The sequence below is a fragment of the Engystomops pustulosus genome, chromosome 3 (genome assembly GCF_040894005.1).
Source record: "Engystomops pustulosus chromosome 3, aEngPut4.maternal, whole genome shotgun sequence".
In the NCBI taxonomy this organism is placed as follows: domain Eukaryota; kingdom Metazoa; phylum Chordata; class Amphibia; order Anura; family Leptodactylidae; genus Engystomops; species Engystomops pustulosus.
Window position 1 is genome coordinate 27,768,160 of NC_092413.1, and position 27,201 is coordinate 27,795,360.

Sequence of the window (27,201 nt, forward strand, 5' to 3'; positions counted from 1 at the left end):
CAGGAGGGCGCCCTGTAGCGCGGCAGGACGTGTTACTACTGGCAACAGAGAGTAAACTGTGGTCCTGTGCTCTGCTGAGACTTGTAGTGCTGCACAATAGATACTGCTCATTAGTAACATCTAAGGGGGAGATGTATCACAAGTGTCTGAGGTATAACTGCTCTAGCTGCCCATTATATGTCATTTTAACCCCTTAACCACCAGGCCCTTTTTTTTTGTTTCTCTTCCATTTTTCACTCCCCACCTTCAAAAATCTATAACTTTTTTATTTTTCCACATAAAGAGCTGTGTTATAGCTTATTTTCTGCGTAACAAATTGCACTTCATAGTGACGGTATTTAATATTCCATTCCGTGTACTGGGAAGCTGGAAAAAATTCCAAATGCAGTGAAAATGGTGAAGAAACACATTTGCGTTGTTTTCTTGTGGGCTTGGATTTTACGGATTTCACTGTGCACCCCAGATTACATGTCTACTTTATTCTTTGGGTTGGTGTGATTGTGGAGATACCAAATATGTATAGTTTTTTATAATGTTTTCATACATTTACAAATATTAAAACGCTAATAACTTTTTCATACTGTGGTGTACGGAGCTGTGGGTGGTGTCATTTTTTGCGACTTTTGATGACATTTTCATTGCTATAATTTTTAGGCCTGTACAACCTTTTGATCACTTTTTATTGATTTTTTTTAGATTTTTCCAAATTGGCAAAAAGTGCCATTTTCGACTTTGGGCGCTATTTTCCTTTTCGGGGTTAAACACGGTAATATTGATAGATCGGGCATTTTCGGACGCGGCGGTACCTAATGTGTTTATGATTTTTACAGTTTATTGATATTTATATCAGTTCTAAGGAAAGAGGGGTGATTTGAATTTTTAGGGTTTTTTTATTATAAATTTTTTATTTTACCTTTTTTTTATTTTTACTTTTACTATTTACTTTTTCTGACTCCCTAGGGTACATTAACCCTAGGTTGTCTGATTGATCCTATCATATACTGCCATACTACAGTATGTCAGTATATGGGGATTTTCCTTCTCATTCATTACAATGTGCAATTAGCACATGGCAATGGGTGCTAATGGATTAAAACGAGACAGCCTCGTCCCAGGCAAATTAAGAGATGCTGCTCTCAGTGCTTTTCGACACTTTGTTGGCTGTTTGGAACTGCAGGAAAAGTGAGAAGGTTTTGACAGAACTGCATTATCTTTGGAGGTCTTCCTGCTGGACCCGACCATTGTTCCTGTACAGAGAGACCCTGGAAAGAAGCTACAATGATTATCTGAATTTTCCCTCCTTCTTTTAATTGGTGGCCTTAGACCGCCAATTCAATTGAAAGATGTAAAAAAACAGGTAGCAATAAGTTACTGCTGAAAATTTCATGTTGGCACTTCACAGTAAATAAGTGGATTTCGGTTGTAGTTTGGGCACTTAGTCTCTGAAAGGTTCGCCATCACTGGCGATGGCGAACCTTTTAGCGGCCGAGTGCCCAAAAAGACACCCTCCTTATTTATCGCGAGGTGCCAACCAAAAGTTAAAGCAGTTAAGCAGTTAAAGTTCTTCAACATTCATATTGGCCTCCTGAAGACAGCAACACAGTAGAAAGATGGAAAATTTGCATCATTTTAGCTTCTTTCCAGTGTCCCTCTGTAGACCTGAAGGGGCCAGCAGGAGGTCCTCCAAAGATAATTCAGCCCTGTCTACTCATTCTCCCTCTTCCTACAGTCCCAAGTAGCGAAGTAAGTATCAAAATATGACTGAAAGCAGCATCTTTTCAGTTGCTTGGAACTGCAGGAAGATTCTTACTGTCCTGTCTGGGGCGATGGCCCGGGTGCCCACAGAAAGGGCTCTGAGTGCCACCTCTGGCACCCGTGCCATAGGTTCGCCGCCACCTAGGGGGTCTGACAGCTTATACGATATACTGCAATAATAATGTATTGCAGGATATTGTTAATATACGCATCCAGCATTCTCACTAACAGATGGAGCAGCGTGCTGACCATGTGCCTGCCATCCACTAACTGATTGTGTGTCCTGGTGATAACCGAGCGCAGTGCTAGGCAATCTTTAGTACTCCATAGAATTGAGTGGCAAGTCACATGCCTGTCCTGTCTCCCCATCAACTAGAGATAATGGGATTGTCCAGATAGCAGGGGCCTTATTCTCATGATCATGGGGATCCCAGTGACTGGCATCCTCGGTCCCATCAAATTGTGACCAATGGTGGAGCATGCGTCAAAATTCACAGTGTGAACGCGGCCTTGGTGTTCTTTAGTTTTTCTGACCCAGTTCCCCTAGGGGTTTTCCTTACATTCATGGATATCCGGATGGAAAACTATGAATGCCTATATACATATACTGTGTACCGTAATTGTTATATAATTAGCAGTAATCTAGAGATCTCCGCCATTGTGGCATCTGGATTTCATCCTTAGCTATAACTTTGGTTAATCATGATGAGCTGCACATAGACCTTTACCACACTGCTGTGCCATGGTCTTACTCCATCATCAGATCTGACTGGTAGCTATGAACATCCCTCTCTGTCGTGTTTCTGCCCTCAGTGTGATGTATGAAGCTCCCGGATGTGCAGAAACACAAGTTTATCATCACCAAGAAGGTAGTGAGTGAATGACACATTCTGGGGACGGATAGTGGCATTTGCCAGCCAACACATGGCCGCCACTCACTTCCGCCAACCCTCAGCCTGGAAGGGGGTCACGTGACTTGGCCTCCCCGCCGCCGGTCACGTGCCGGCGCCGCTGTCATGGCTGATGCGGAGGGCAGTAAGGCGCTTAGCGGGCTGCTGAACGGCATCGCGCAGGGCAGATACTATGGGAACACGGAGATAACGGAGGAGCTGCTCAAGACTGAGCTGTACCCGGAGCTGCCGCAGGACGAGTTCAGAGCCGTGCACGACAAGATGCTGGGCATCATCAAGGTACCGGGAGCGACCATTATCAGGGAGGGGGGATATGGAGTAACCATTATCAGGGAGGGGGGATGTGGAGCGACCATTATCAGGGAGGGGGTGGACATGTATTAACGAGGTTTACAAGGGGGTGGAAGCATTCTACACTAGGACACAAAGATCCGCCCCCTTCGCTAAGCCCCACCCCCTGTGTAGAGGGTGTATGTATATTATGTGTATATATATATATATATATATATATTTCCTAGAGCTTCTGCATAACAGATTTCCTTCCTCTTCTTTTAGCTACATTACTTTCTACCGAACAAGTGGCTGACAAACGGATATTCCTCTTAGCTCCCCTCGCACATGCACTCTCGGCATGCAGCCTCTAGATCAGTGATGGCAATTCTTTCAGTGACCAAGTGCCCAAACTGTAACCAAAATCAAAGTATTTATTGCAAAATACCAACACGACAATTTAAAGGGGATGTCCGACTGTTTTTAAAATTCTCAGACGGGTTGGGAAGGGATATAAAAAAAAACCAAAACAAAGTTTTACTCACTTTCTCTGCCGGTGTCCGTGGCGCTGCCGTCTCTCCGGGCTGTGCTCCTGTTTCAGGTGCTGAGATATGGGGACGGGTGGGCATGGCGGGCCGACTGGAAGCTGAGCTCAGCTTCCGTGCCCCTGTAAACAAATGGGTTTGGCACGGGACACCGGGAGCGACGGAGGGTGTGAGTACATCTTTGTTTTTTAAAACGAATTTACAAAAAAAAATTAAAAATCCCTTCCCAAACCCACCTGTAGAATTTTAAAACCAGTCGGCCAACCCCTTTGAGCAGTAACATAATACTCCCCTGTCACGACTTCCAATCGTATTGGTGTCCTGAGTAAACCAATACAGTAAAGGCTAAGAAATTCCGGATTATAATTGTAGTTTCCCCTCATTAGGAAGAATTGCTTGGCCCAGACCAGGAGGTCCATGGATAAGCCTGGTCCGTCCTTACCTTTAGGGTGGTGGCACACGTGGTGTTTTGAACCCGTTTTTAAGCAGTCCGTTAAAAAAAATGTCAGTTTTTCCCCAATTATAATTGTTATTTGGGAAAACTGAAAAAAACGATGCGTTTTCAAAACATTTTTAAAGGACTGCTTAAAAACGGGTTCAAAACGCCATTTAAGGCCTGTAAGTGCCTTATGAATGCACCAGTGTGTATGCCAGAACTTCAGTCCTGGCTCTCTACTGTCAGGTGGTTGTACTAAGGCATATAAGCAGGAAAAACCAGCTCACCTCCTGTTCAGGACATGCCGAGCGAGGCACGGGCCTCCCCTCTGCCAGGGTAGAACATCCAGATAGACAAAATAACGGCTCAGCCAGGCTCCAGGCAATGCGTTTAGCGTCCTTTAATTGATCATTGACAGTACAATATCCACAATGTGGGGAAACAGCAACAGCTGACGCGTTTCGGGCAGGGTTAACCGTCCTTAGTCATGACTGGAGCCTGGCTGAGCCGTTATTTTGTCTATCTGGTTGTACTAAGGCACCTGCTTCAGCCAAGGACAACCCATCTTCCATTGTCCATTATCATAGAGCCTAATTATTATAGTTTCAGGACCTTGTATGCTAATTAGGCTCTCTATTGGTTCTCTACAGGTGGGTGGTCCTGGGCTGGAGCAAATGTTGAAAAATCACCACATAATTTTATTAAAGGAGTTGTACAGGATTACATATTTTTTATGAAAAAAGCAAACGGCATATACTCTCCTGTGCTCCGCTGCTGAATGGCGCCATCAACACTGTCAGTTTCTATACATAGGTTCACCACTCACATTGTGGGATATTTACATAAGTGTCATTGTCTGCACTGGCTTTGTTACCGACATGCTCTCGGAAAGAAGATGCACATTTAATTTTGTGGAACTGTGCAGATACATTTCTGACGCCAAGACCATTTTCTGTCCCTGGGACCAAAATCTGTCCTGAGCACCAGAAATGTGTCCAACAGTCGAAGAACAACACCACTGTTTTGTGTCCCTGCTAGACCAAATTTCTTTTGGTCTACTTTTTGCCAGTTTACAGCACCCAAAAATGGCTGCGACACATATTAATTGTCTGAGTTTCCACTCCGCCAAAGCCACGCCCCTTGTGGAAGCAGGCGGAAAAAGTCTTTTTTTTTTTTTCTGGTAACGCTAGCTAATAAATAGGTCAGAGAGCAGAACATGCGCCGAGAGCTCCATAGTAAATGTCCCCCATTGTGTCAACAGTGGTCTTGTTCACTACAGTCAGCACACCATTGCTGAGCCACTGTACACAGGCGGCGTCGTTTGTATATGCTGTTTGTTATTTTCCGAAAATCCGGGGACCAAAAAGTTAGAGAAATTTTATGTGATCCTGGAAGAAACTGTCAGAATCGATTTAAAGGCAGGAAAGTTGGTTAAAAAAAAATCCACTTTAATCAACTCCAACTATTCTGTCAGTGGTTGTTCTGGGTTGCAAACACTAGTTTCTTGTAGATTCTGTACTTTCTTGTAGGTCTGATGGGTTTAGATGGTGCTGGGGGTAGGATTTTTAATGATTTTACCTCAGAAAAGTTGGTGTTCCAAGAAGCTTATTCAATAGTGACAACCAATATGGCCGCCACAAATAGAAAGATACCAATGTCTTCACTTTAGTCATGACTTTTCTGTGTAAAATGTTGATTAAAATGGTGATATCTGAATAGATTTCTGAAGTCTTACCATGTCCTAAGATTTTTGATAAAGTTTTTACATCATCTGGTGTCTAAAACTTTTCAATAATCTCATAACGGAGAGCTGTGACTTGGCACGAGTAATGTTAACAAACCCAAATGTAATGAACCTGCCGGCAATGTCTTAGGATATTAAATTAAACAAGTAACATTTGTCTTTATGATGAAGTTCGGAGTAAAATTTTAATGCCTCTGCTAGAAAACGGCAGGATTTACCCAAGTAGATGTATTAGATGCACCTCTAGCTCGGCAGGACATTTCTGATGGATGCGAGGCGGGGACCAGACACATTAAATATTCAGCCTGTCTCTGTCACTTTCTAAGAGCTGAGATACACGAGCCCTGGCTGTAGATATGAAATTTTTATTAGGTTGTGAAACCCACTGTGGACAGGGGATGCTTCCCAATGATTGTAAGCTGTGTATAAGACTGCAGAATGTATTACTTGGGGGGCTACACCGAAATCTAGGTCCCATACAGGTCCATATGATATTTGTAGTAGATAGACCATACAAACCTTCGGACAGTGTGAAATATATCACCCTGGAGATCTGTGTGTTTTTAGTAGCAGAAGGACTGTGAAAAATACATTTATAATCCAGGATTGTAGCTGGACTTGGATCTCTCTGGTGCACTGAGAGATCTTGTCAATGCACTGCTGCACAGCCCCTCCCCCTGATTAACTATAATAGGATGCAAACAGAATCTGCTACAGCAGAGGGGAGGGGCTGTGCAGCAGTGCAGTAAAGAGATCTTACACCCCCAGTGCACCAAAGTGCTCCAAGTCCAGCTACAATTTTTTAAACCAATTCACAATTTAAATTTTCTTATTTTTCCAGATAATTTTTCCAGATAATTTAATCCTAGCCAATTATTTAGTATTAGGGGGGCATTAATTTCTTTGTTGCTCACCACTTACCTCTCTATGGTGCTCCAGTGTATAATTTAACCCTGCCCCCTCTGCTGTACCGGCGTACTAGCTTTGATACGTATCCCGCCTTGCTCCTTTGTTGCCCCCCTACAGTTTCTCTCCCTCTCTCTCTGTGTTGCTTCCACCAGCCTCTTCATACATTCTCGTCACTCTGTGATGACGTTTTGTGAACCCAATAATCGTCCAATCCTATTCTTCAGATAGGCTTTGTATTTTTGGGGGGATGATTTGTATTTTTTTATTCACATCATTTTAAATGCTAATCCTTTTTTTTTTTTTTTTTGCCAAAAGCATCAATTTTGCAGCAATATAAAATCTTTTTTGTTCTTGTGAGCTCTGCGATTGTTGCTGAAAAGTAATTTGGGAATACCACTTTACGGCTTCATGCATTGCAGCTCCATTACACAATTTGTGGGTGAGGAAGCTTTATTAGTAGACCTGCTACATTTTCGTTTTAACCATTTAAAGGGGTTTTGTCGATTCCCATGTTTCTCTGGTGCTTCCATTTTTTTAGTCCTGTCTCCAGTAGCAAGAACTTATGGGTGAAGTCCCGATGTGACGTATAAGGTGGAGCTTGGCAAGTATAACTTTTCCATGGCCTCCTAGAGATTTCCCCAATTCATGTAAAAACCTCTTCAATAAATGTTGTTTATTGAAAAAAACATATATATTTTTTTAAATAATCCTTAAAGGGAACCTGTCAGCAGAAATTGACCTAATAAACCACTACCAGTATGTTTCCAGGCAGCTGAACACCTTGCAGATTTTGTTTCTTTAATTGCCCAGAAAATCAGTTTTGAAGTGAAATGTAAATTGGTTGTATAAAGTCAAGGGGGTGGAGATTTTAACACTGAAGTCAAGCTCTCTCTTCCTCAGAAAGCCCCCATTAATTGTAATTTATGGTCCTGCATCCAGATACATCACCAACCAGATCTCCTGAAGTCTGATGCACAATGTCAATCACAGAGGAGGAGGCGTTCAGAGCTCCCCACCCTGACTTCAGTATTAAACTCTCCGCCTCCTTGACTTTATACAACCAATTTACATCTTCACACAGGATCATGAAAGAAGCAAAAACTAGAAGTTGTTACCCCGCTTGACAATATACCAGTAGTGGTTTATTCGGCCAATTGCTGATGACAGGTTCCCTATAAGTTTGAAATCTTTTCTTGTGTAAGAATCCAGATGGCCGACAATTCTGGCGCTTTAGCCCGTCACGTGTGGCGTGTAGGTTGTTTTGGCTGCTGCACAGGTTGTTTGCTTTTGTCTCGATGGATATATTTGTATTCAACACGAATAAAAGATTTGGGAGGGTGGCAGACAAATCTGAGCGGATACCTGCAGTTATTTTATACCTAAACATTAACAATGTAACATATCAAGTTTTTTTTCACTGCTCATTTTTTTTTTTTTTTTTTTTAAACGTAGGTGCAGTTCGCTTGCAAATATTTTTTTAAAAAATGATACATTAATAAATAAGTTATATTAATGGATTTTAAATTTATTGAGTGTGAATTGAAGAAAATCTACCGTCAAATCCATCATGATAAACCAGAGACACTTACTCATAGATCCAGGCACCGTGACTGTGGTGATCTGCTTATATGTGTTATCCACAGACTCCTTCCTTCTAAAATCACCTATTAAAATTATGCTAATTAGCCAGAAGGGCTCTGGGGGCATTAATACAGCCCCTCCTTGCTGTAGCTTCACAGCCTGTTACACTGACCCCTCCCATTTTGTGCTAATGTTTTCCTTCTAAAATCTACTTTTAAAATTTCATAGGAGGTCCATGGAGAAGGGAGGGGGATCCATGTGTCACCGCAGCTAGATCTACAGTAACCGCATAGAGAGAGAGACTACTGTACAGAGGGATTGAGACTGCAGAAAGTAAAACTACTGGAAAATGAAGATTGTACATAAATCACATTATTACTAGTCATTAAGGGACTTGCAGACTCTGGATTACTGCACTGGTTTGCTGAAAGGTTTAGGGTATTTATTTACCCATGTTTAAATCTACGATCACATTCACACGTGACTAATTCTGCATGTAAAACAGACAGATTTGGTTTAGGATTTTGGAGCTCAGTTTATTCTCCGACTAAAATGATGATTTGCTGCGGGTTGTAGAAAAAAACTGCAGCGTTTATTGAAAATCCCATTCAGCCCTCATTTATACAAGAGTTATATAGTGAGTTTTTTTATTTATTTTTTTTTGTTTTTGTGACACATTCATTTCAATGGCCCCATGCACACAGGTGTATTTTTCAAGGATCCGTGTGGAGGCTGTAGAAAACTAAGAGCAGGTCCTGTTCCTGCCTAGACTTGCGTCTCCTAGACGTCTAAGGGAACATGAAAAATCCGTATGACACATGGTCGCACTTACGTTTTTCCAGAAGGGTAATAATACACCCTTCTACTATTTTTGAGAAGTATTCGTTGCCAAGGAGGAGTATGAAATTTCCAGTAATACAAATATATATATATAGCCGTATATAACGTTGATGGACGCCATTTATGCGAGAAAATATCTCGCATAAATCTGTCACTATCTTCTGTGTTTAACCCCTTAACGACCTGGCCCTTTTTAGTTTTTTCACTTCCATTTTTGCTGTCATGGCGACGGATCGTCGCTCCCCGATTGACGTCAACGGCATCGCCATCAGGAAACCGCCCGCGATCGTTGTTACCGGTGAGCCCTCTCCATGCACCAGGACCCGACGTAAGGGGTTAAATAGCAAATTGAGGCAGTTACATGCGGTCCCCTACTTAAGGACACCCAACTTACAGCCGGCCCCTAGTTAAAGACGGACCCCTCTTCCTATTGTGACCACTGGGGAAGCTCTCCGGATTCTTTACTATAGTCCCAAGTGTCTGTAATGAAGCTTTATTTATAATTCTTCTGACCATTACAGCAAAAAAATGCATGCAGCTATCCCTCAGGCAGTGAAGAGTTGTCCCTCCTCTCCCTCCCCGTTTCAGCATTTGACTTTCACCTTATAATTAAGAAATTAATGGAAGCTAATGTTACGTTGTCACCAGATCCTGGCTGCCTTTCTTTATAGTTTCACTAGATGGCAGCAGTGGGTCATAAAATACAGTTGAGCAAGCACATGCCGAAAACTCTACTTTTTTAACTACATCGCAGTGATATATATATATTAGTTGCACTGTTGCCATAATGCTAGTATATTAAAGTGTAATGGATTTTTTTTTATTTTTATAAAACTATATCAAAAATGATTTTTCAGAATTGTCCTATAGTTGTATGCAGGATCAGTGGTATAGAACTATTCTAGCAATACCTGTCTTATACAGGTCATACTCGAAGGTCTGGGTTGGTTCAAATGCATTAGGACAAGATGATCGTGTATGGGGTTTTCCAAACTCTTCTGATGGTGGTGGAGGATTGGTAGATGGATTTCAGCCGCCATTTGTTCTCTGAGAGGTAAGTCCCTGTCACCATCCACAAACCTTGCACCCTGAGCGATCCCTGCATGCGCATGCATGTGATTGGCTGACCACTATTCCCTAACTTTGATCCCTTATCCACAAGGTCTGACTGCATGGACCCCTACTGATCCCAAGAACAGGATCCCTTTCTCAATAACTAGTGGTGTGTTAAGTTATTTTTATGTCCTGCTGCTCTATTTAATACTAAGGGAGCGTCGGAAATTGCTGAGCACAGCGCTTGGTTATCCCAGCGCTCTCATTCAATCATTGTAAAAGATGCTGCACATACCATAGAGCTGTGCTGATCTGGTGAATGGCCAAAACCCCAGGAATCAGATCATCTTTGAAGGAAATCTACTATAAAAATCAAGCATTAAGAAAAGAACACAGATTAGATCCAGGCACCGTGACTGTGGTAATCTTCTTATATTTATTATCCATGGCCTCCTCCCTTCTAATATCAACTTTTATAGTTCTGCTAAAGGGCTATGGGGGAGGTTACCAGAGCCCCTCTGTGCTGTAGCTTTAAAGGCTGTTACACTGTTCCCTCCCCTGCTCTCTGAGTACTTCCCATTTCCTCTGCCTCATGTAACATCTGTGCAACAGTGGAAGTTTTATCACAAAGTGGGAGAGGTCAGTAACAGACTGTGAAGCTACATCATGGAGGGGCTGTGATAACGCCCCCAGAGCCCTTATGGCTCATTAGCATAATAGGTGATTTTAGAAGGAAGGAGGCCATAGATAACAACTTTAAGAAGATGACCACCGTCACGGTTCCTGGATCTATGAGTAAGTGTATCATGATGAATTTTGATGGTAGATTTCCTTTAGTGGATGACCTTTGGACAACCCTGTAATTTGCATGGGTCGGTCAGGAAGGATGGTGGTCAGCCACTTGGCCATTCAGCCGGCCGTTATCTGATGTGTATGGCAGCCTTGTACGATTCTTGGGGAATGTTCACACATTGCGTTTTGGTTGCGTTTTCTTAGCACTTTGAAACGAACTGCAACAGCCAAGGAGATGTGATTTGCCTAATTACATAACTGTTTGTTAACACACATGTTAACAAAATGTATATGTTAACACATTGGTAACACATGAGTAACATTGCGTTTACGATGCATTTTGTAAATGCAAACGTTACCACTAATATAATTGGGCAAATCCCCTCTCCTCAGCTGTTTGTAATCGGTTTGAAAACGCAACGTGTGAACGCGGGCTTGCACGACCTGTTGATAGGAGTGAGGTTTATTACTTTTTTAGAGGGTTTGTAAGGTTACATGTTTATGTCTGTTCCCCTTATCCCCTCTCCTCTCGTGCGCCATAGACCGGACAGCGTACGCCCCCCTGTGGACCCGGGCCCCGCTGCCTCAGCATTATGCAGGCCATTCTATATCTCTTGTACTAGAGGCGGGTGACTGTTCCTATGTGTATCCTGTATTATACTAAGAACACGCCTGGGTAATCCCTCCTCTCCTTATAAGGTGAAAATATTCTGGGATCTGCCTTACGTTCCCTCTAGGATCCTGTTCTCCGGGCTTCTTCGTTCCGTCCTTACAGTAAAACCTTATCTTGTCACATTTCTCGGGAATGACTTGAACATTCCCTGATGAGTGGAATGGAAGCAAAACGCTTAGGAACTTTTTTGTTTCGTTTTTTGGAGGTTTTTTCTAATGTAATCACGTTTTTAGTATTTTTATAGTCCATACTAGATACATCCCTGATCCACTGAGTACCAGGTATAGATTCCCCTGAATAAGTAAAGTCGGAGGGGGGGGGGGGTCTGGGACATACGTGGCTAATGTATTTCTGCTGTCAGTAAATTGGGGCTGTGTCTAAAATGGGTAGTAAATGTAGAGTAGGGTGTGATTTGTAGCTTTCCATAGGACTAGCATGTGTTTCTGCTTCTACATTGGGACGTATCCAGGGAAAACAATTGGTATTTTATAATGACATATTGGGGGGGATTTATCATAAGTCTTTTAGGGCAGACCTGTTCTAGTTGCTCATGGCAACCAATCAGAGCTCAGCTTTCATTTTCCCACAGCTGTTTATAAAATAAAATCTGAGCTCTGATTGGTTTCCATGGGCAACTTGAACAGTTTTACCTCAGACACTTGATGATAAATCTCCCCCATTGACTTTATAGAGGTCAGGGGTCTACGGGGTCGCTTCAGAACCCCTGTCTCTGACACAGAGCAGAGAGAAACACTGTACCGACAGACCCAATTCTAGTGGACTCCAGATGTCTTTGTATAAAAGAGGATTTTGAAGTTTTTACTCTGTTCCTACATTTCTAGGAGGATTCACAGAGCAATGCCCCAGTGTGTTGCTATTCAAAAAAAGGGGTTTAAAGTGAATATTTTGGGAAAGCTTTTACTGAAGTTTAAGGCAGTTTCGATGCTTTAAAAAAAAGCTAGGGGTGTTAAAGGGAACCTGTCAGCAGTTTTGACCATACAAAGCTACCGACAGTGTCAGGCATTGGCCCTGGAGATCTGTGTAATCATACCTTTTGTGTGTGTTGTTTGTAGCAGCAGGACTGTGAAATATGGAGAATTAGGAAAAATAAGGTAGGAAAAAGCTCACCCATGCAATGTATAGATTCAACAGTACTGAGAGTAGTAGCCCCTTGAATCTCCAGGGTTATCAAATTGCAGAAAATATGGAAACCCGCCACTCTTGAAAACAAATTCTTTTTTATTATTGCAGTTTTAAATGACTTATCCATGCGGTGCTTAAAGGGAACCTGTCAGGGCAATTTTGTGACGCTAAACCAACCACAGGTCCTTATGGATCAGGGGTTTAGTGTCCCAAATCTCCCTTTAGCAAGTCAATTTGTGTGCGTTATAAGACAAAACCTTTACACTTGCCTAGAGATGCGTCAGATGAGGCGCCTCGGACCCAACTCTGGTGCCCCCCGCACCTGCACAGTAATGCAATGAAGCCGGAGCGGTACAACTTGGCTTCGTTGCACAAGCGCCGTACCCATGGCGCATGCAGAGCTGCTGGGTTGTAGTACGCCGGCTTCACTGTGCGACCAAGCTCTGAATGAGGTAAGTATAAAGGTTTTTTGTTTTAAAAGTGCACATTTATGGACTTGCCAAAGGGGGATTTGGGACACTAAACCACTGTCATAAGTATGTTATACTGCTATGCTATGACTAAGGGCGTAAGCTGACTTATGTACTACATGAATATGTGATTTTAAACTGCAATAATAAAGGATCATTTGTTTTCAGGAGTGCCAGGTTTTCTTATTTCCTGCAACTGTGAAATAGGGAGTTATGTACCAGGATTGTAGCTGGACTTGGAACACTCTACCGCACTGGTGTGTGAGATCTTTTCAATGTACTTCTGCATCCCCTCCCCCTGATGCAGAATCTTCAATTTGAATCTTAGGACAGTTACTTAGAGGGGAGGAGCTGTGCAGTACTTTATTGAGGAGATCTCACACATCAGTGCTTCAGGTCCAGCTACAATCCAGGAATATAAATGAATTTTTCACAGTCCTGCTGCAACTAACGCGCACAAAGATTACAAAGATCTCCAGGGACAATACCTAACACGGTCAGCAGCTTTGTATGATCAATACTGATAGGAGACTCCCTTTAAAAATATATTCTGCAGCGGAGTAACAAGCACTAACATACAGGCAATGTCATTAGGACCTATAAAGAATAGAAAGATCCTACCATTGAATGTGTCTGAGATTACTGGAAGAGATCGAAAGATGTGAGCAAACCTACAGTATAGCAGTAAATGATTTGTAGTTCAAGATGTTTGGAACAACCTCCCCGCAGATTTCCTTCATAAACCGCAAGTGCACATAAAGGAACTGAAAAAAATTCTTGCCTCCTGCCTAAAACCTTTGCACAATGCGGCACCGACCTATAGATGTGGGGATGGGTGACAGATCCTCTGTAGAGCTCATACACAACGCACGAGGCTTCGCTTACACGAGATTATAAACTACTGATCTGTTGACTGGAGAGAATTCTCATTGTCGTTGCTTTCGTTGGGAATGTAATTGGATTTCATTGATGGAAGGAAATATTTGGCAGACGCACAGAAAATACTAAAGATAATCCCGGCCGCTCTGGCATAGAACAGCTTGGTACATTTCCACCACGGAGCACGACAAAAGGTGACAGGCTGAGGCTAGAAGGGGGGCTGCTGTATTATTATACTACACATAGGGTTTGTATTGTAGTCTCCTTCCTTGTTCCCTGGGGTCAGCGGAGGTGAAGAGAAGGATTGTGGCTGGAGTGTCTCCTTAACAGATACTTGACCTGAAAGCAATGTGCGGAGGGGCAGGAGGATTGGCAGCACTCCCACCTATTCATACAGCGCAGCAGCACCCCGCACACAAGGCATCTCCTACTAGTTCTATCTCTGTGCTCTGATCCCAATATATATATATATTTTTCATTCCAGACTGACGCTTGGACCATAGGCAGCTAGTACAGATGCATAGACGTCATGACTGTGGAAAACTTCAAAGGATATGTGTTCTGAAACATGACACCAAGAAACACAGTTTTGGTGTCATTTTAAAGAGTATGTTGTGTTTTTTTTTAGATGCCACAAAAACGGATATATCCTCTGTTATATTTGCAGTAAAAAAAAAGTTGAAACCAGTTGACACACATAAAAAGACAGAAGTCAATTAGGTTGACTAAAATTCTAATTGTTACACCAGTTACACCAGGGCCCAAATTCCTATTGTGAGAAGCGTGTGGAAGGAGATCCAAAACGTTTCAGCCAAGTCACATAGTGTAAGGGTGCGATATTACCAGATACTAACTAAAATGTAAGTGAATTATTATTTTTTTTTTTAATTTTTTTTTTAAATCTCTCTTTCTCAATATTCTGGAATTTGGTAAATTATAAATAATTTTGGTAATTCTAATTGACCTAAAATGGGAAAGTATATTCTGATTTCATGTCAGATAGTAAAAAATAAATGTCATGTGTCTTTTATATAGTGCAAGTAAACGCCTGGTTTGTAGATACAATTCTGCATTTTCAACTTTAAATGTAACAGTGGATATCTTTGGTTCTGTGGCACCTAGAAACACAATCCTGATACAACATTAAAGTGGAGATTGTTCACTTTAATATGACACTTGACACATTGGGGCAGATTTACTTACCCTGTCCATTCGCAATCCAGCGGCGCGTTCTCTGTGGTGGATTCAGGTCTTCCGGCGATTCACTAAGACAGTTCCTCCAACGTCCACCAGGTGTCGCTGCTGCGCTGAGGTCCGCCGGAGTTCACGATCCCTTGCTAGGTGCAGGTAAGCGCGTGTCCAGCGACACTTTTTTTTTTTTTTTAAATGCGGTGGTTTCTCCGAATCCGTCAGGTTTTCATTCTGCCACGCCCCCCCCCCCCCTGATTTTCGTCGCGTGCACGCCGGCGCCGATGCGCCACAATCCGTTTGCGTGCGCCAAAAACCTGGGGCAATTCAGGGAAAATCGGCGCAAATCGGAAATATTCGGGTAACCCGCCGTAAAAACGTGATTTGGGCCCTTAGTAAATGGCTCCCATTGTTTTTAGTTTCAAAAAATGTAGGCATCATGGAGAAGGAGCTGGCATCAAGTAGCATGCAATGCACAGTTCCGTGAATAGGAGCAGCAGGGCCGCCTTCGCTCTTAAAAAATATATACACATTTGTATATTTACACATGTGAGTTACAATCACACACTTTTATACACACACTTAAATATATACACATACAACATATGCAACCCATATACACACATACAGTATATATTTATCATATATGCAGCACATACATACAGTTCTATATACACCCATGCAGCATATACACATCACCATATCTAGACATACAGCATATACACACCACACACACAAACATACACACATCCAGCATATACCCAATACCCCGGATTCCGGGGCCCACTGACACTGCGGGCCCCATAGCAACTGCTATGGCTGCTACCCCTGTAGTTACTCCCCTGTTTTTTGGGGGTTTTTTTTGTTCTTTTAATGAATCGCATGTCAGTTTCATTGAAGAGTGTCACATGTCCTAGTCTGAGCCATTTTCACTGACCATTTGTCTATTGAGGCTGAATTTCTTGTTACCGTTGCTAGTTTTCTCGTTATAGTTACTATTTTCCTGGCTTATCAGTCGATTTGCCAACCTACTTATCTGTTAATCTCTTCATATTATCCCCAGATTAGAAAATGCAAGTCAAATACAAGACTTGCGACTTGTTAAAAAGTAGCACACTTTTTGCAAAAATCCACCGTGGGAACCGGTTGTGCAAACTCACTGCGAACCAGAGCACCTCATATGCCAGATTTATCAAGCCTTCTTAGCCGATATGATAACTTGACGTGTACATGAGCTCCTAAAAATTTAGCAAGATGCCTGCCTAATGATAAATCCCCTCAATGATAATGATAAAACTCGGACAATTCCTTTTAAGTGGATATAGTAGATATTATCCATAATTTAGAAATTTTGAATTTCTATTTTGTGATCAGATGATACCGTACATCTCTTATTCTGTCTGTTCTCTTGCAGTCAATCGTATCTGCAGACATGGATTTAAACCAGATTGAAGCCTTCCTGACGGCTCAGACTAAAAAACAAGGAGGCATCACCGCAGAACAATCTCTGGTGATTGCTAAATTTTGGAAGAATCACAAGAAGAAAATCCGGGAAAGTGTCATCAACCAGAGCAAATGGGAGAACACCCTTAAGGGCCTGAAGTGGAGGATAGATGTCAAGTCACAATCCCGGCACGTGGACCAAGTAAACAGCGCGGCGGCCATTGTAGAGATGGAGATCGGAACAAAAGACAAGGTAAGTAACGCGAGGCCTTATCAGCGCTGAGCACGCAATAGGCAGGTGTGCGGAGTCATTCTGTATGGCACATGCAGATATCATCATCCATCACCGGCTGATAGACTTGTTTCAGATTACTGTGTAATGTGCTCACCGCTGTTTACCAGCCAGACGCTTTCTCTTTTTATAGTGTCCGTGTTTGCTTTGTGCTGTTTATACGGTTACTTTACAATGTGGCGCTCTGCATGACTGACACTTCCATCTCTAGGTGGTTTTTCCTTGAGTCCGCTGTCGTTTTCTCCTCTAAAGTCTTATCCACAGAGATGAGAGGAGATGGCATCTATAACCTTGCGTCAAATGTGGATGACCATCGTAAAATACATCCCCTTTAATAGCATCTTAAAGGGTTTAATCGGGGAGATAATTAACTCGGTGTATTCACTGTCACTAATTTGGTTGCTACTTTTGTGCTGCTGTTTAAATAATCGATCCCAGAGATCAAGAGATTTTAGTTCGAGCCATGACGCCCCAACTCTGACTCGTTAGATTTTCCTCCTGGGAGTCTGCACTTAAAGGGGTTGTCAGGTGGTAACAAGTTAACCCCTATCCTGTGGATAGGACCTAACTTACTGATAGTTTGGGGTCTCAGTGATGGGACCGCCATGAGAACGGGGACTGTTGTATACCAGATGAAAAGGGTACAACCCCTTTAATTGCTTCATGTGATCGGGTATTGTATTAAAGGGGCCACCCGAGAGTTTTAAAAAAAATCCTATTGGTGGCCCGGAGGGGGCTAGTTATAAAAAGTAAAGATTTACTCCCGGCATCCCATGCTGCCATCCATCTAGCCTCACTGCGTTCAGATTCGGGGTGGCCGTGACTTCTGTTTGTTTACATGGGGCACAGAGCAGAGAGATGGCAGCGCGGGACCGCAGAGGTAGGTTTAATTTTTAAACAGCCCCCTCCTGTTTTTTTTGTTTTTTTTTCACGCTCTCAGACAACCCCTTAAATGCTAGCACTGAAGAGATTCAGACCCTCAGTCACAGCGGATGCCATTATGTTAACATATGTTAACATTTTGTGAACACGATGTTAACAGCTATGTAATAGGGGAAATCTCCTCTACTCGGCTGTTCTCATGTGCTTGAAAACACATGCATTACTGCCACGTGGGGTTGTGCCATTAAAGGAATTTGTTCGCAGTATAAGGAATAACCCTGATTGCTGGGGGTCCAGGATGTAGTTATCCCAGTAGTCAGACACTTATCATAGCCGGATGAGAGGGGATGACCACGGATAATCACAATTTATCACGTAAATTTAGCGCAGCGGCTACATGTAACTCTTATCAAAGACCGTTATAGCTAAGAATGGAAATCTGATCAGCAGGAAGTTGTTAACGACTGTAAACTCTTCCTGTGCTCAATGCAAGGAAGTCATCCACGCCTGTCACACGAAAAATATTTTTGGAAGGGGATTTACGTGGTGTGTAGTGAAACCTGCATCATCATTTCATAACCAAGATGAAACCATTCTTGGGCTACACTCACACTACCTTATGCTCGCCCGGCTATAGCTGAGCGAGGATACAGCAGGAGCGCTGGGGAGGAGGAGCTGCACAACGATGCAGGGCCGTACGTATCTATTGCCATCTATGGGGACGTATATACGACAGCAAGTTTGCAGCAGTATATACGTCCCAACAACGTCAGTGTGACTGGGGCCTTAAAGCGAGTCTGTCAACAGTGGTGATAGATGGGTCATAACTTCCTTGGGTGCACATCCCCTTTAATAGGTAGTGAACTCTAAAACCAAGAGAGGTGTAAAATAATTATCACTAAACACTTCCAATGATTTCATAAAATTCTATAGAAGTTAGTTAAAGGGGTTTTTCCATGAAAGAAGGTTCTCAAATTTTAACCCCCCTAGTGATGTTTACACAATACAGACAATTTTTAACCCTTTACTTTGCAATTTTACTCAGTTTTATTCCTTTTTTAGTTCCTGTCACTCAGTGATGGTCAGTGTAAGATTCCACTGTGTGAGCGGGGACTTTCTAAGCAGACACTTCATGATTCCTCTAGTGCTATGAGATGCTGTGTGCTGACAATGTTCTTAGCTTATCAGGGTACAGGATTATATACACTTTCATTTAGCTTCTGAACAATGTACTAGTATATAACACATAGAATGAGAGATGAGACAGATGAGAGATGAGATGATTAGATGAATAAGATGGATATAAAACACAATGACACTCTGCGAACTTAGCTATAGCACCAGTGTCAGCTCTGTTATAAAGACCTTATCCTGTCTGTAGCTTGTAGAGTAAGTCTCTGCACACTGCTGTTTGCCGGCAGAAAGTGCCTGAGCTGGTCTTTTAATGCAGGGGGGAGGGGCAGGAGGCAGAGAGCACTGCAGTGTGCAGACAAGAGAAGCTTTTCATGAGAAGAATCTGACCATAGTCAGAAGATTTATGGTTCTATCCGGTTGTAAACACCGTGACTGCTAGAGATAGGTTGGAATTATATCTGTGAAATGCTATAGAATTAGAGATTTTTTGTTTTTATTTTGTTATGCTGAGTATATTTAAGGATCTTGTCTTTGTGGGAATGCCCCTTTAATGTGTCGGTTATTAAAGCGGTTGTATGTTTTATGTTTAAAGCACCAAAAAGACTAAGCACCACAAATATAAAAATATTCTATCTATTACTCTCCATCTTCTTATTTTTCTCTGGTCCTATTTTGTCTGATGTTAAAGGGATTTGCCCATGAAAGAAAGTTCTTAAATCTTACTGTTTGGGACCGTAAGTCATCAGCTCCGCGATAGCCGCTTCACGTGGGACGCCTACCTAATATAATGGACACAATACATCACCACAGCACCCCTGAGGAAGCCAGTTGGGTGGCGATACACGTGGGGTTTTTGCCCCCGCTTCCCCCTACCTCTTCTTTGTCTGGATCTCCATCAGTACAGGTAGATACCCTTTTGACCCATCATTGTGTTTCTTTTCACAGACAGCATCATGGTAGGATTATTTCTGGGTACACTAACACATAGTTTTTTGTTTGGGTCATTTTGCTTTGGTTCTACCTTATTTTATTATTTCAGTATTTCTATCTGCAGTACTTTTTTGTTATTTATGTGGTCAGGAGAGGCTATGTACAGTAGGGGGAGCTGGTGTTTGCCAGGTTGACCAGCTTTATTGTATGCTAGGTCTTCATGTTGGGCTATATTTGTGTGTTGTTCACACTTTTAAATGTTTTTATATGTGTGTTTGTGTTGTGGTGTACTATGGTACAAATTTGCTTTATATTTTACTTTTTGGGTCTTATAGCATACGTCTTTTTCTTCTTTGAACCAAAAAAATATAACAACCGGACTGATAGACGGGTTGCAATTATCAGCTGGAGATTAACCCAAGGACATGCAGAAAATTCTGCAAACTGACCTACAGTGGGGGCAATTATTTTTCTTGTTTGCCGTACCGTGAATACAGGTGGTCCCCTACTTAAGAACACTCGACTTACATACGACCCCTAGTTACAAACGGACCTCTGGATATTGGTAATTTCTGTACTTTAGTCCTGGGCTACAATAATCAGCTGTAACAGTTACTAAAGGCGTCTGTAATGAAGATTTATTGTTAATCCTGATTCTAATGACAACCCAACATTTTTTAAATCCAATTGTCACAGAGACCAAAAACGTTCTGGCTGGGATTGCAATGATAAAATATACAGGTCCGACTTACATACAAATTCAACTTAAGAACAAACCTACAGACCCTATCTTGTAAGTAACCCGGGAACTGCCTGTATTTATGTTTCCTGTTCCTTTGAAGAGTAACTGTAAAGGTTTTTTTCACAAATCAATAGCTCTTTGGATGTAAAACGACTTTGCCTATTATCTTTGTTACCTATAGATTACCTCAGGGCTGCAATAGCTGCTTCCTCTCCCTCTTCTGATAAGCCCTGGAGTCCATAGTATAAACATCAGATAAACACCCCTACAGATTCCTGGGAGGGGCTGCTACTCAAAGGGAAGGAGTACATGTGACAGAGCTTTCTGTGCATGCTGCAGAGCTGGATGTGTAAATGCAGATGTCTCCTGCACAGAAAAGTGTGGTACAAGATCTCCCCTGTTCCCTATCAGTCCCTCCATCCTAATCTAATCCTAACCTAGTTCTACAGAACCTTCTCTGTCTTTCTCTTCACCTCATGCTGCTCCCCTACCTTGTACTTAAAGAGAACCCGTCATGCAAAATAACCCCCCTAAACTAAATATATTTTCATAAACTGCCATTAGAGGGCATTGCCTCTATCCCTTCATTGTCCCTCTACATGCCTGTAAACCTAAGCAATGAGGTCCTAAAGCTGTATGCAAAGGACCTGTGAAATGTCCAATGAAGCATTAGCATATTCAAGCTGTCCACCTTATTCATGAGTGGGAGGCACAGCCACACCCCCAGTGCATGACTGACAGCCTGTATAATGGTGTGAGGCTGTATAATGATGTGCTTCCTGGTGCTGGTGGCCACGCCCCCTGCAGCCTGTGTGTGTATGTGTGTGTGTGTATAGGAGAGATACAGCAGCTCCAGGCAGCCATGTTACAGCAGAACATGTCAGATTCATGTGTAGCTGATGTCTGTGTCTCTCACCTGTATATTAGGAGGATGCAGCATGTCAGCAGATGCAGCACACACACTAGCCATGCTTTATTATACATTACACACAGACATGAGCAGGGGTAGGAGAGGGGAGGGGTAACAGCGGTGACATCACTGCCTCTGACCATGTGACCAGCCTCATTTACATAATAAAGAATAAATGATTTTACAATGATTAATGTATGAAATAACTAGATAAAGGCTGGGATGGATCCTTGTGAGCTGCTCCAACAGGTAGAGGTGACAGGACTAGTGACACAGACCTGATGACAGGTGTCCTTTAAAGAGGACCTGTCACCCACTTTATCGGCACTAGGAGCCGCTTTCAAAGCTGTCCGACGTATTCATGAGGGGACGTGGGTTGGGGCAGTCACTGCCGCCTAGCGCGCGGCAGTCACTGCCGGTCTATGGAGCGAGCGGGGCGGTCCGGGGAAGAGGCAGCGCCTCGGACCGCCCCCTCATGAATACATCGGACAGCTTTGCGAGCTGTCCGATGATTACATTGTACTCCGCCACAGATTTCCGGTAACGCTATCGTGGTAACACTGCGGTCCTTGTTCAAACACTAGGAACTTCTTACTTTAGTAAGCAGCTCCTGGTGCCGAAAATTGAGGTGACAGGTCCTCTTTAAGCTCCGTGCAGGGAAGCTATTAACCCTTACACAGCACAGGCTATAGACTTCATGTAACTGGTATACTTGGATTTCCTCCACATATTACATGTTCCCTGCTCCTCCATGCAATGGAAGCTGCCAGGCTGGTCACTATATACATCCTGTATGTGCACTGTGCGGGGTTCATTGGATTTACTTGTAGGAAACTAAATGGATTTAATACTAAATTACTTTGAGAGAGAACACAGGGCATCATGAGATATGTGGGCAAGCTAACTGGCCTCAGCTTGAGGACATAGACTGACAGACAGTCATTAGTTTCCGACCACCTCTAGTGAGAGAGATTTTTGTCAACCTTTGGAAAGAAAAGCATGAGCAGCACAAAGTAGGCAGCATTCTGTTTGTTTTCAAAGGGGAATCACATATAATTTGGTAAAATCAATATCACTCTACAGTTACGCTTTAAGAGTTGGAGTAGAGTCAGTTAGTCACAAGGTATGAACGTTCTTCATGTTTTTGTCTTCTGAAAGGGGGGGGTGGGGCAATTTTTACACTGCAGTGTTAGGATGTCACCAAGATGGTGTTTTAGTAAATTACAGAAACAAGACAGGATGTATATGAAATGTAACAAATCCTTTATTGAATCAAAAAAATATATACATAAAAACACTTAAAAGGCACTAAGTGTGCTGTGGTCCAGCAACCAACCCTGATCTCAATGCAAAATGAGAAGTGAATATGATGTACATATCAGGCCATGAAACCTGGTTTGGCACAAGACTAACAACAGTCAAAAATAACCTAAATAAATGTGCAGACAAATGAATATAAATATAAGTAGCTTGGCCATGAAGAGAATAGTAAGAATATTTACCTAAAGTGCATAGTGCAGTCAGGGAGGGTGCTGGAGGAAAGATGCCCCACGCGTATCGCCTGTGCAGGCAGGCTTCCTCAGGGGTAAATGTGGACAATGCATAGGAAGATATATATAGGGGAAGGACCCACCTCCAAATTAAGCCCTCATACCGCGCGCCTCCCAATTCTGCTGTCGGCGTGCGTTCCAAGTACCGGAAGTGACATAGCCGGTGACCGGAATTAGCAGGGCGCTCATGCGCATAGAGTAAAGATTGAATGCGCGTGCGCCAAAAATTAGACGTGTGCGCCAAAAATGGACGCAGATGTGTATCTGTGGCTCAGGCTTTTTCATAGCCTGATATGTACATCATATTCACTTCTCATTTTGCATTGAGATCAGGGTTGGTTGCTGGACCACAGCACACTTAGTGCCTTTTAAGTGTTTTTATGTATATATTTTTTTGATTCAATAAAGGATTTGTTACATTTCATATACATCCTGTCTTGTTTCTGTAATTTACTGTCTGAATTTGGGATGTTTTTGCTCGGGCCTTCTTTGCCCAGCTTTACTTTTTTAGACCCTTTTTTTGTCAAGATGGTGTTTTAGTTGCACACAATTGTGACTTGAACCCTTATGAAGATTCCTGGAAATTTGTGACATGGTACCACACTGGTATACAACATTGTACTGGTATAACGCTGGGGCTTGTCCCTGCATTAGTTTGGGTTAGGAAAGTGCGATTAGGATTCGATCCCTCAGAGCCTTAGTGATTTCCATATGCTCTACCACTGCTTAGCTTTTCTCTTCCAAAGGCAAATCGCTGTATAGCATCCAGTTATCTTTATTCTTAGAAACAAGGGTTAAGGGAGCAAATTTTTGGGGGGGGTTGGATTTATAACTGTCCAAATTCACCTACTAAACCACTACCAGTATGTAATCAAGTACTTCGACACCTTCCAGATCACGTTTCTTTTATGACCCAGTGTGGTGGCATCACCCAGAAAATCAACTTTGAAGTGAGTTGGAGATTTGTTGTATAAAGTCAAGTAGGCGGAGAGTTTAGCAGTGAAGTCAAGCTCTCCCTGATTCATAATGTCACCTTTGGCCCTAGATCCAGGGACATCACTAATTGGCTCTACTAAAGTCTTGTGTATAATCACTATCACAGCAGAGGGGATTTTCTGAGGCAGGGAGAGCTTGACTTCAGTTCTGAACTCTTCATCTCCGTGGGTGAGGTTTCTCAACGCTTCTATGCCAGTTTGTGGCGTAGAGGCGCTGAAATAATCACAATTTCTTGCGCACTGCAAGAAATTGTGATTATATTTGAGACCACTCCACTCCAGGCACAGGGCGTGTTGGGGTTGGCATATCCATATCATACGACGACGCACAAGCTCAGGTGTATGATAAATCTCCCCCACTCCCCCTCCCATTCTATTACACAACAAATTTACATTTGATTTTGTGGATGAAGCCAACAAACTGGGACTGTTTTTCTTAGGTCAATCTCTGCTGACAGGTTCCCTTTAAATCATTACCGAGGGTGCTGGGATCACAGGACTTTAAAGAGGACTTTTTACCACCATAAACACATGGAGATGAACTTGGGCTGCTAAACAGATTCAGGGGCACTTTTATTTTTTTTTCTATCTCAGACAGTTGCTGAAATATCACTCCCAGTATCTGACCATATATTCCTCTCCATTGTCTGAGAGGAGGTGCCTGGAGCATAGGAGGAGCCATGTTACACTGAGAAGATTATCGTAAAAGCCCCTCCTCCAGTCCAGTACCTCCTCTCTGGCAGTGGAGAGGATTACTATGGTCAGATACAGGGACTGATATCTCTACAACTGTGGGGTATAGAAACAAAATTTAAAGTTCCCCTGAGTCTGTGTAGCAGCCTTTACAGAATGATACATTCTTCATCACATTTGAGCGGTGAAGAAAGGTTCTCTTAAACCTAAAATTTCTTGGTTCTCTCCGCACACAGACCCCTTTTCATTTGCTGTAGTCAGATTATTGCTTTTTCTCTTTCTATATTGGATCGCCCCTGTCTCCCTCCTTCTGAACCGTTCCCCCTGCTATGAATGAGTCACATTCATTTTTAAGGGATTTAATTTTAGCTGTGCCGCCTAAGGGAGGCGTACATAGTAAAATAAATTGTTTACTGTTTCCATTTATGGCACTTAAGGCTCTTTGGGGGAAAATAAATCTCATAGTTCCCTGGAGAGCAAAGAAGCGGAGTGTATCCTTGGGAACATAAGTCGGAATATGACCCCTGGGGTAGGACTCTCCATGGAAAATTCATTCTAGAATGTTCTCCTGTAAAAGAACACTATGTAACATTTATCGAATTGCAGAAAAGATTTTTCCATCTTTAAAAGATTGTAAACTGTGTTATCCTGCAAACTATCAAACTTTTCCAAATGTGGGACTCTTCTTATTACTGTAGTACTGGCCGAAAGGGACATAATCAGCAGAAAGTTTATTTTAAAGGGCTGTTCTATTCCACTTAAATGGGGATAGGCAACATTTGTGTTTCATCTCCCATTGTAAATCATAATTTATACCCATAGGCTCCTTTAGAGGTGATGTCACTTCCCCCAACGATTTATTATAATTAAAGGGATGGTCTGACTTAATTTCTTAAAGGGGTTGTCCGAGTTCTTGAAAAAAAGCTAAAAGTGGCCGGGACAGGGCTGCTTAAAAAAAATAAAGCTGTACTTACCTTCCGGTGCCCTCCGCTGAACTCAGTTCCGGCCGGACCCGACAACCTTCCTGTGTACAATGCTGTGTATAGGGACGGATAGGCGTGCCCGGCCACGGCCGGCCGGAAGCTGAATCCAGCGCTGCTCCGGCGGCCATGTTTGTTTACATGGCGCCCGGACCGGAGCGACAGCAGCGCTGGATACCGGAGGACACCGGAAGGTAAGTACAGCTTTATTTTTTTTAAGCAGCCCTGTCCCGGCCACTTTTAGCTTTTTTTCAAGAACTCGGACAACCCCTTTAATTTTGAATGGCCACTTTTTGATTCCTGTTGGGGTAAAAACTTTATTTTTTAAAAAGCTTATGCTAATGAGCCTGAAGGGCTCTGGGGGGTGTTACTAGAGTCCCATTGGGCTGTAGCTTCACAGGTTGTTACACTGTACAGGAGCACTTCCTCCCTCTCCCTTCCACAATGAGGCTCTGGTAACTCCCCCAGAGCCCTTCAGGCTCACTAGCATGAGTTTAAAAATACTGTGGGGAGCAGGGGGGAGGGTGAGACAATGTAACAACTTGTAAAGCCTGATCACAGAGGGACTAGGCTAGCCATACTCGCTCATTTGCATAATTATAAAAGTTAGTTTTAGAAGGAAGTAGGCCATAGATAACAAATATAAGCAGATTCCCACAGTCCTGGTGCCTGGATCTATGAGTAACTGTCCCTGGTTTATCATGATGGATTTGGGGGGTAGATTTCATAATACCTTCAATAAGTTGTAGTTTTAGGAAACAAATCTTTAGGATTATAGATAGTAGATGAGATTCCCATAAGTGGTTTACACTCCTAGCCAGGAAAAGGTAAAATTATACAGGGAAACAAATTCCCGTCTCTTTGGATACCTTTTGCAAAGTGATTTGCAAAGCTTTTCAATGCAAATAAAGAAAGTCTGTGATTACAAATCCTCTCTCCGCAGCTTTTAGGATTTCACTACCTATAAACTCGTACACTATGGGGGAGATGCATCAGTAAGCGCTTTACAGCAGAACTGTTCTGGTTCCCCATGGAGACCAATGGGGCCTGGGACAGGGGTGTCAAAATAAAAAAATAAACGTGTACAAGAGGTCCACAAATTGGAGACCACCTTTAGATACAGATGGACCTCTCTGCCCTGTGTGACCTCTGGTGAAGCTCTCTGGATGTTACTCTCAGCTGTAAGGTGTCTATATTGAAGCTTTATTGATAATCCTTGTTCCAATGACAGCACAAAATTTACAAAATCCAATTGTTACAGGGGCATAAACATTTTTTTCTGGAGCTAGAATTATAAAATGCTTACATACAAAATTCAACTTAAGTACAAACCTAAAGCACCTATCTTGTACGAAACCCAGAGACTGCACCCAGGTTCCCACATCACTTCCTCGGATGTCACAAGTGACTTCCTTCGGTCCGAGGAGGCTGCAATTTGGCTGAAGTGGGATCCGTGACCCT

At 42.6% G+C, this 27,201-nt stretch overlaps 1 protein-coding gene across 2 annotated transcripts in view; it reads left to right on the forward strand.

Moving 5' to 3' along the window:
• Positions 1–29: 29 nt before the first annotated feature.
• COMMD1 (copper metabolism domain containing 1) overlaps positions 30–27,201 on the forward strand; it is a 57,234-nt gene continuing 30,062 nt past the window's right edge. Inside the window, exons 1-2 of one of the 2 annotated variants that reach the window (XM_072140362.1) lie at positions 30–151; positions 16,604–16,885. In XM_072140362.1, the coding sequence (XP_071996463.1) occupies positions 16,622–16,885 (264 nt within the window). In that variant the 5' untranslated portion in view covers positions 30–151; positions 16,604–16,621. Of the gene's footprint in view, positions 152–2,674; positions 2,946–16,603; positions 16,886–27,201 lie in introns of those variants that run through there. The other variant, XM_072140361.1, reaches the window with a different exon arrangement.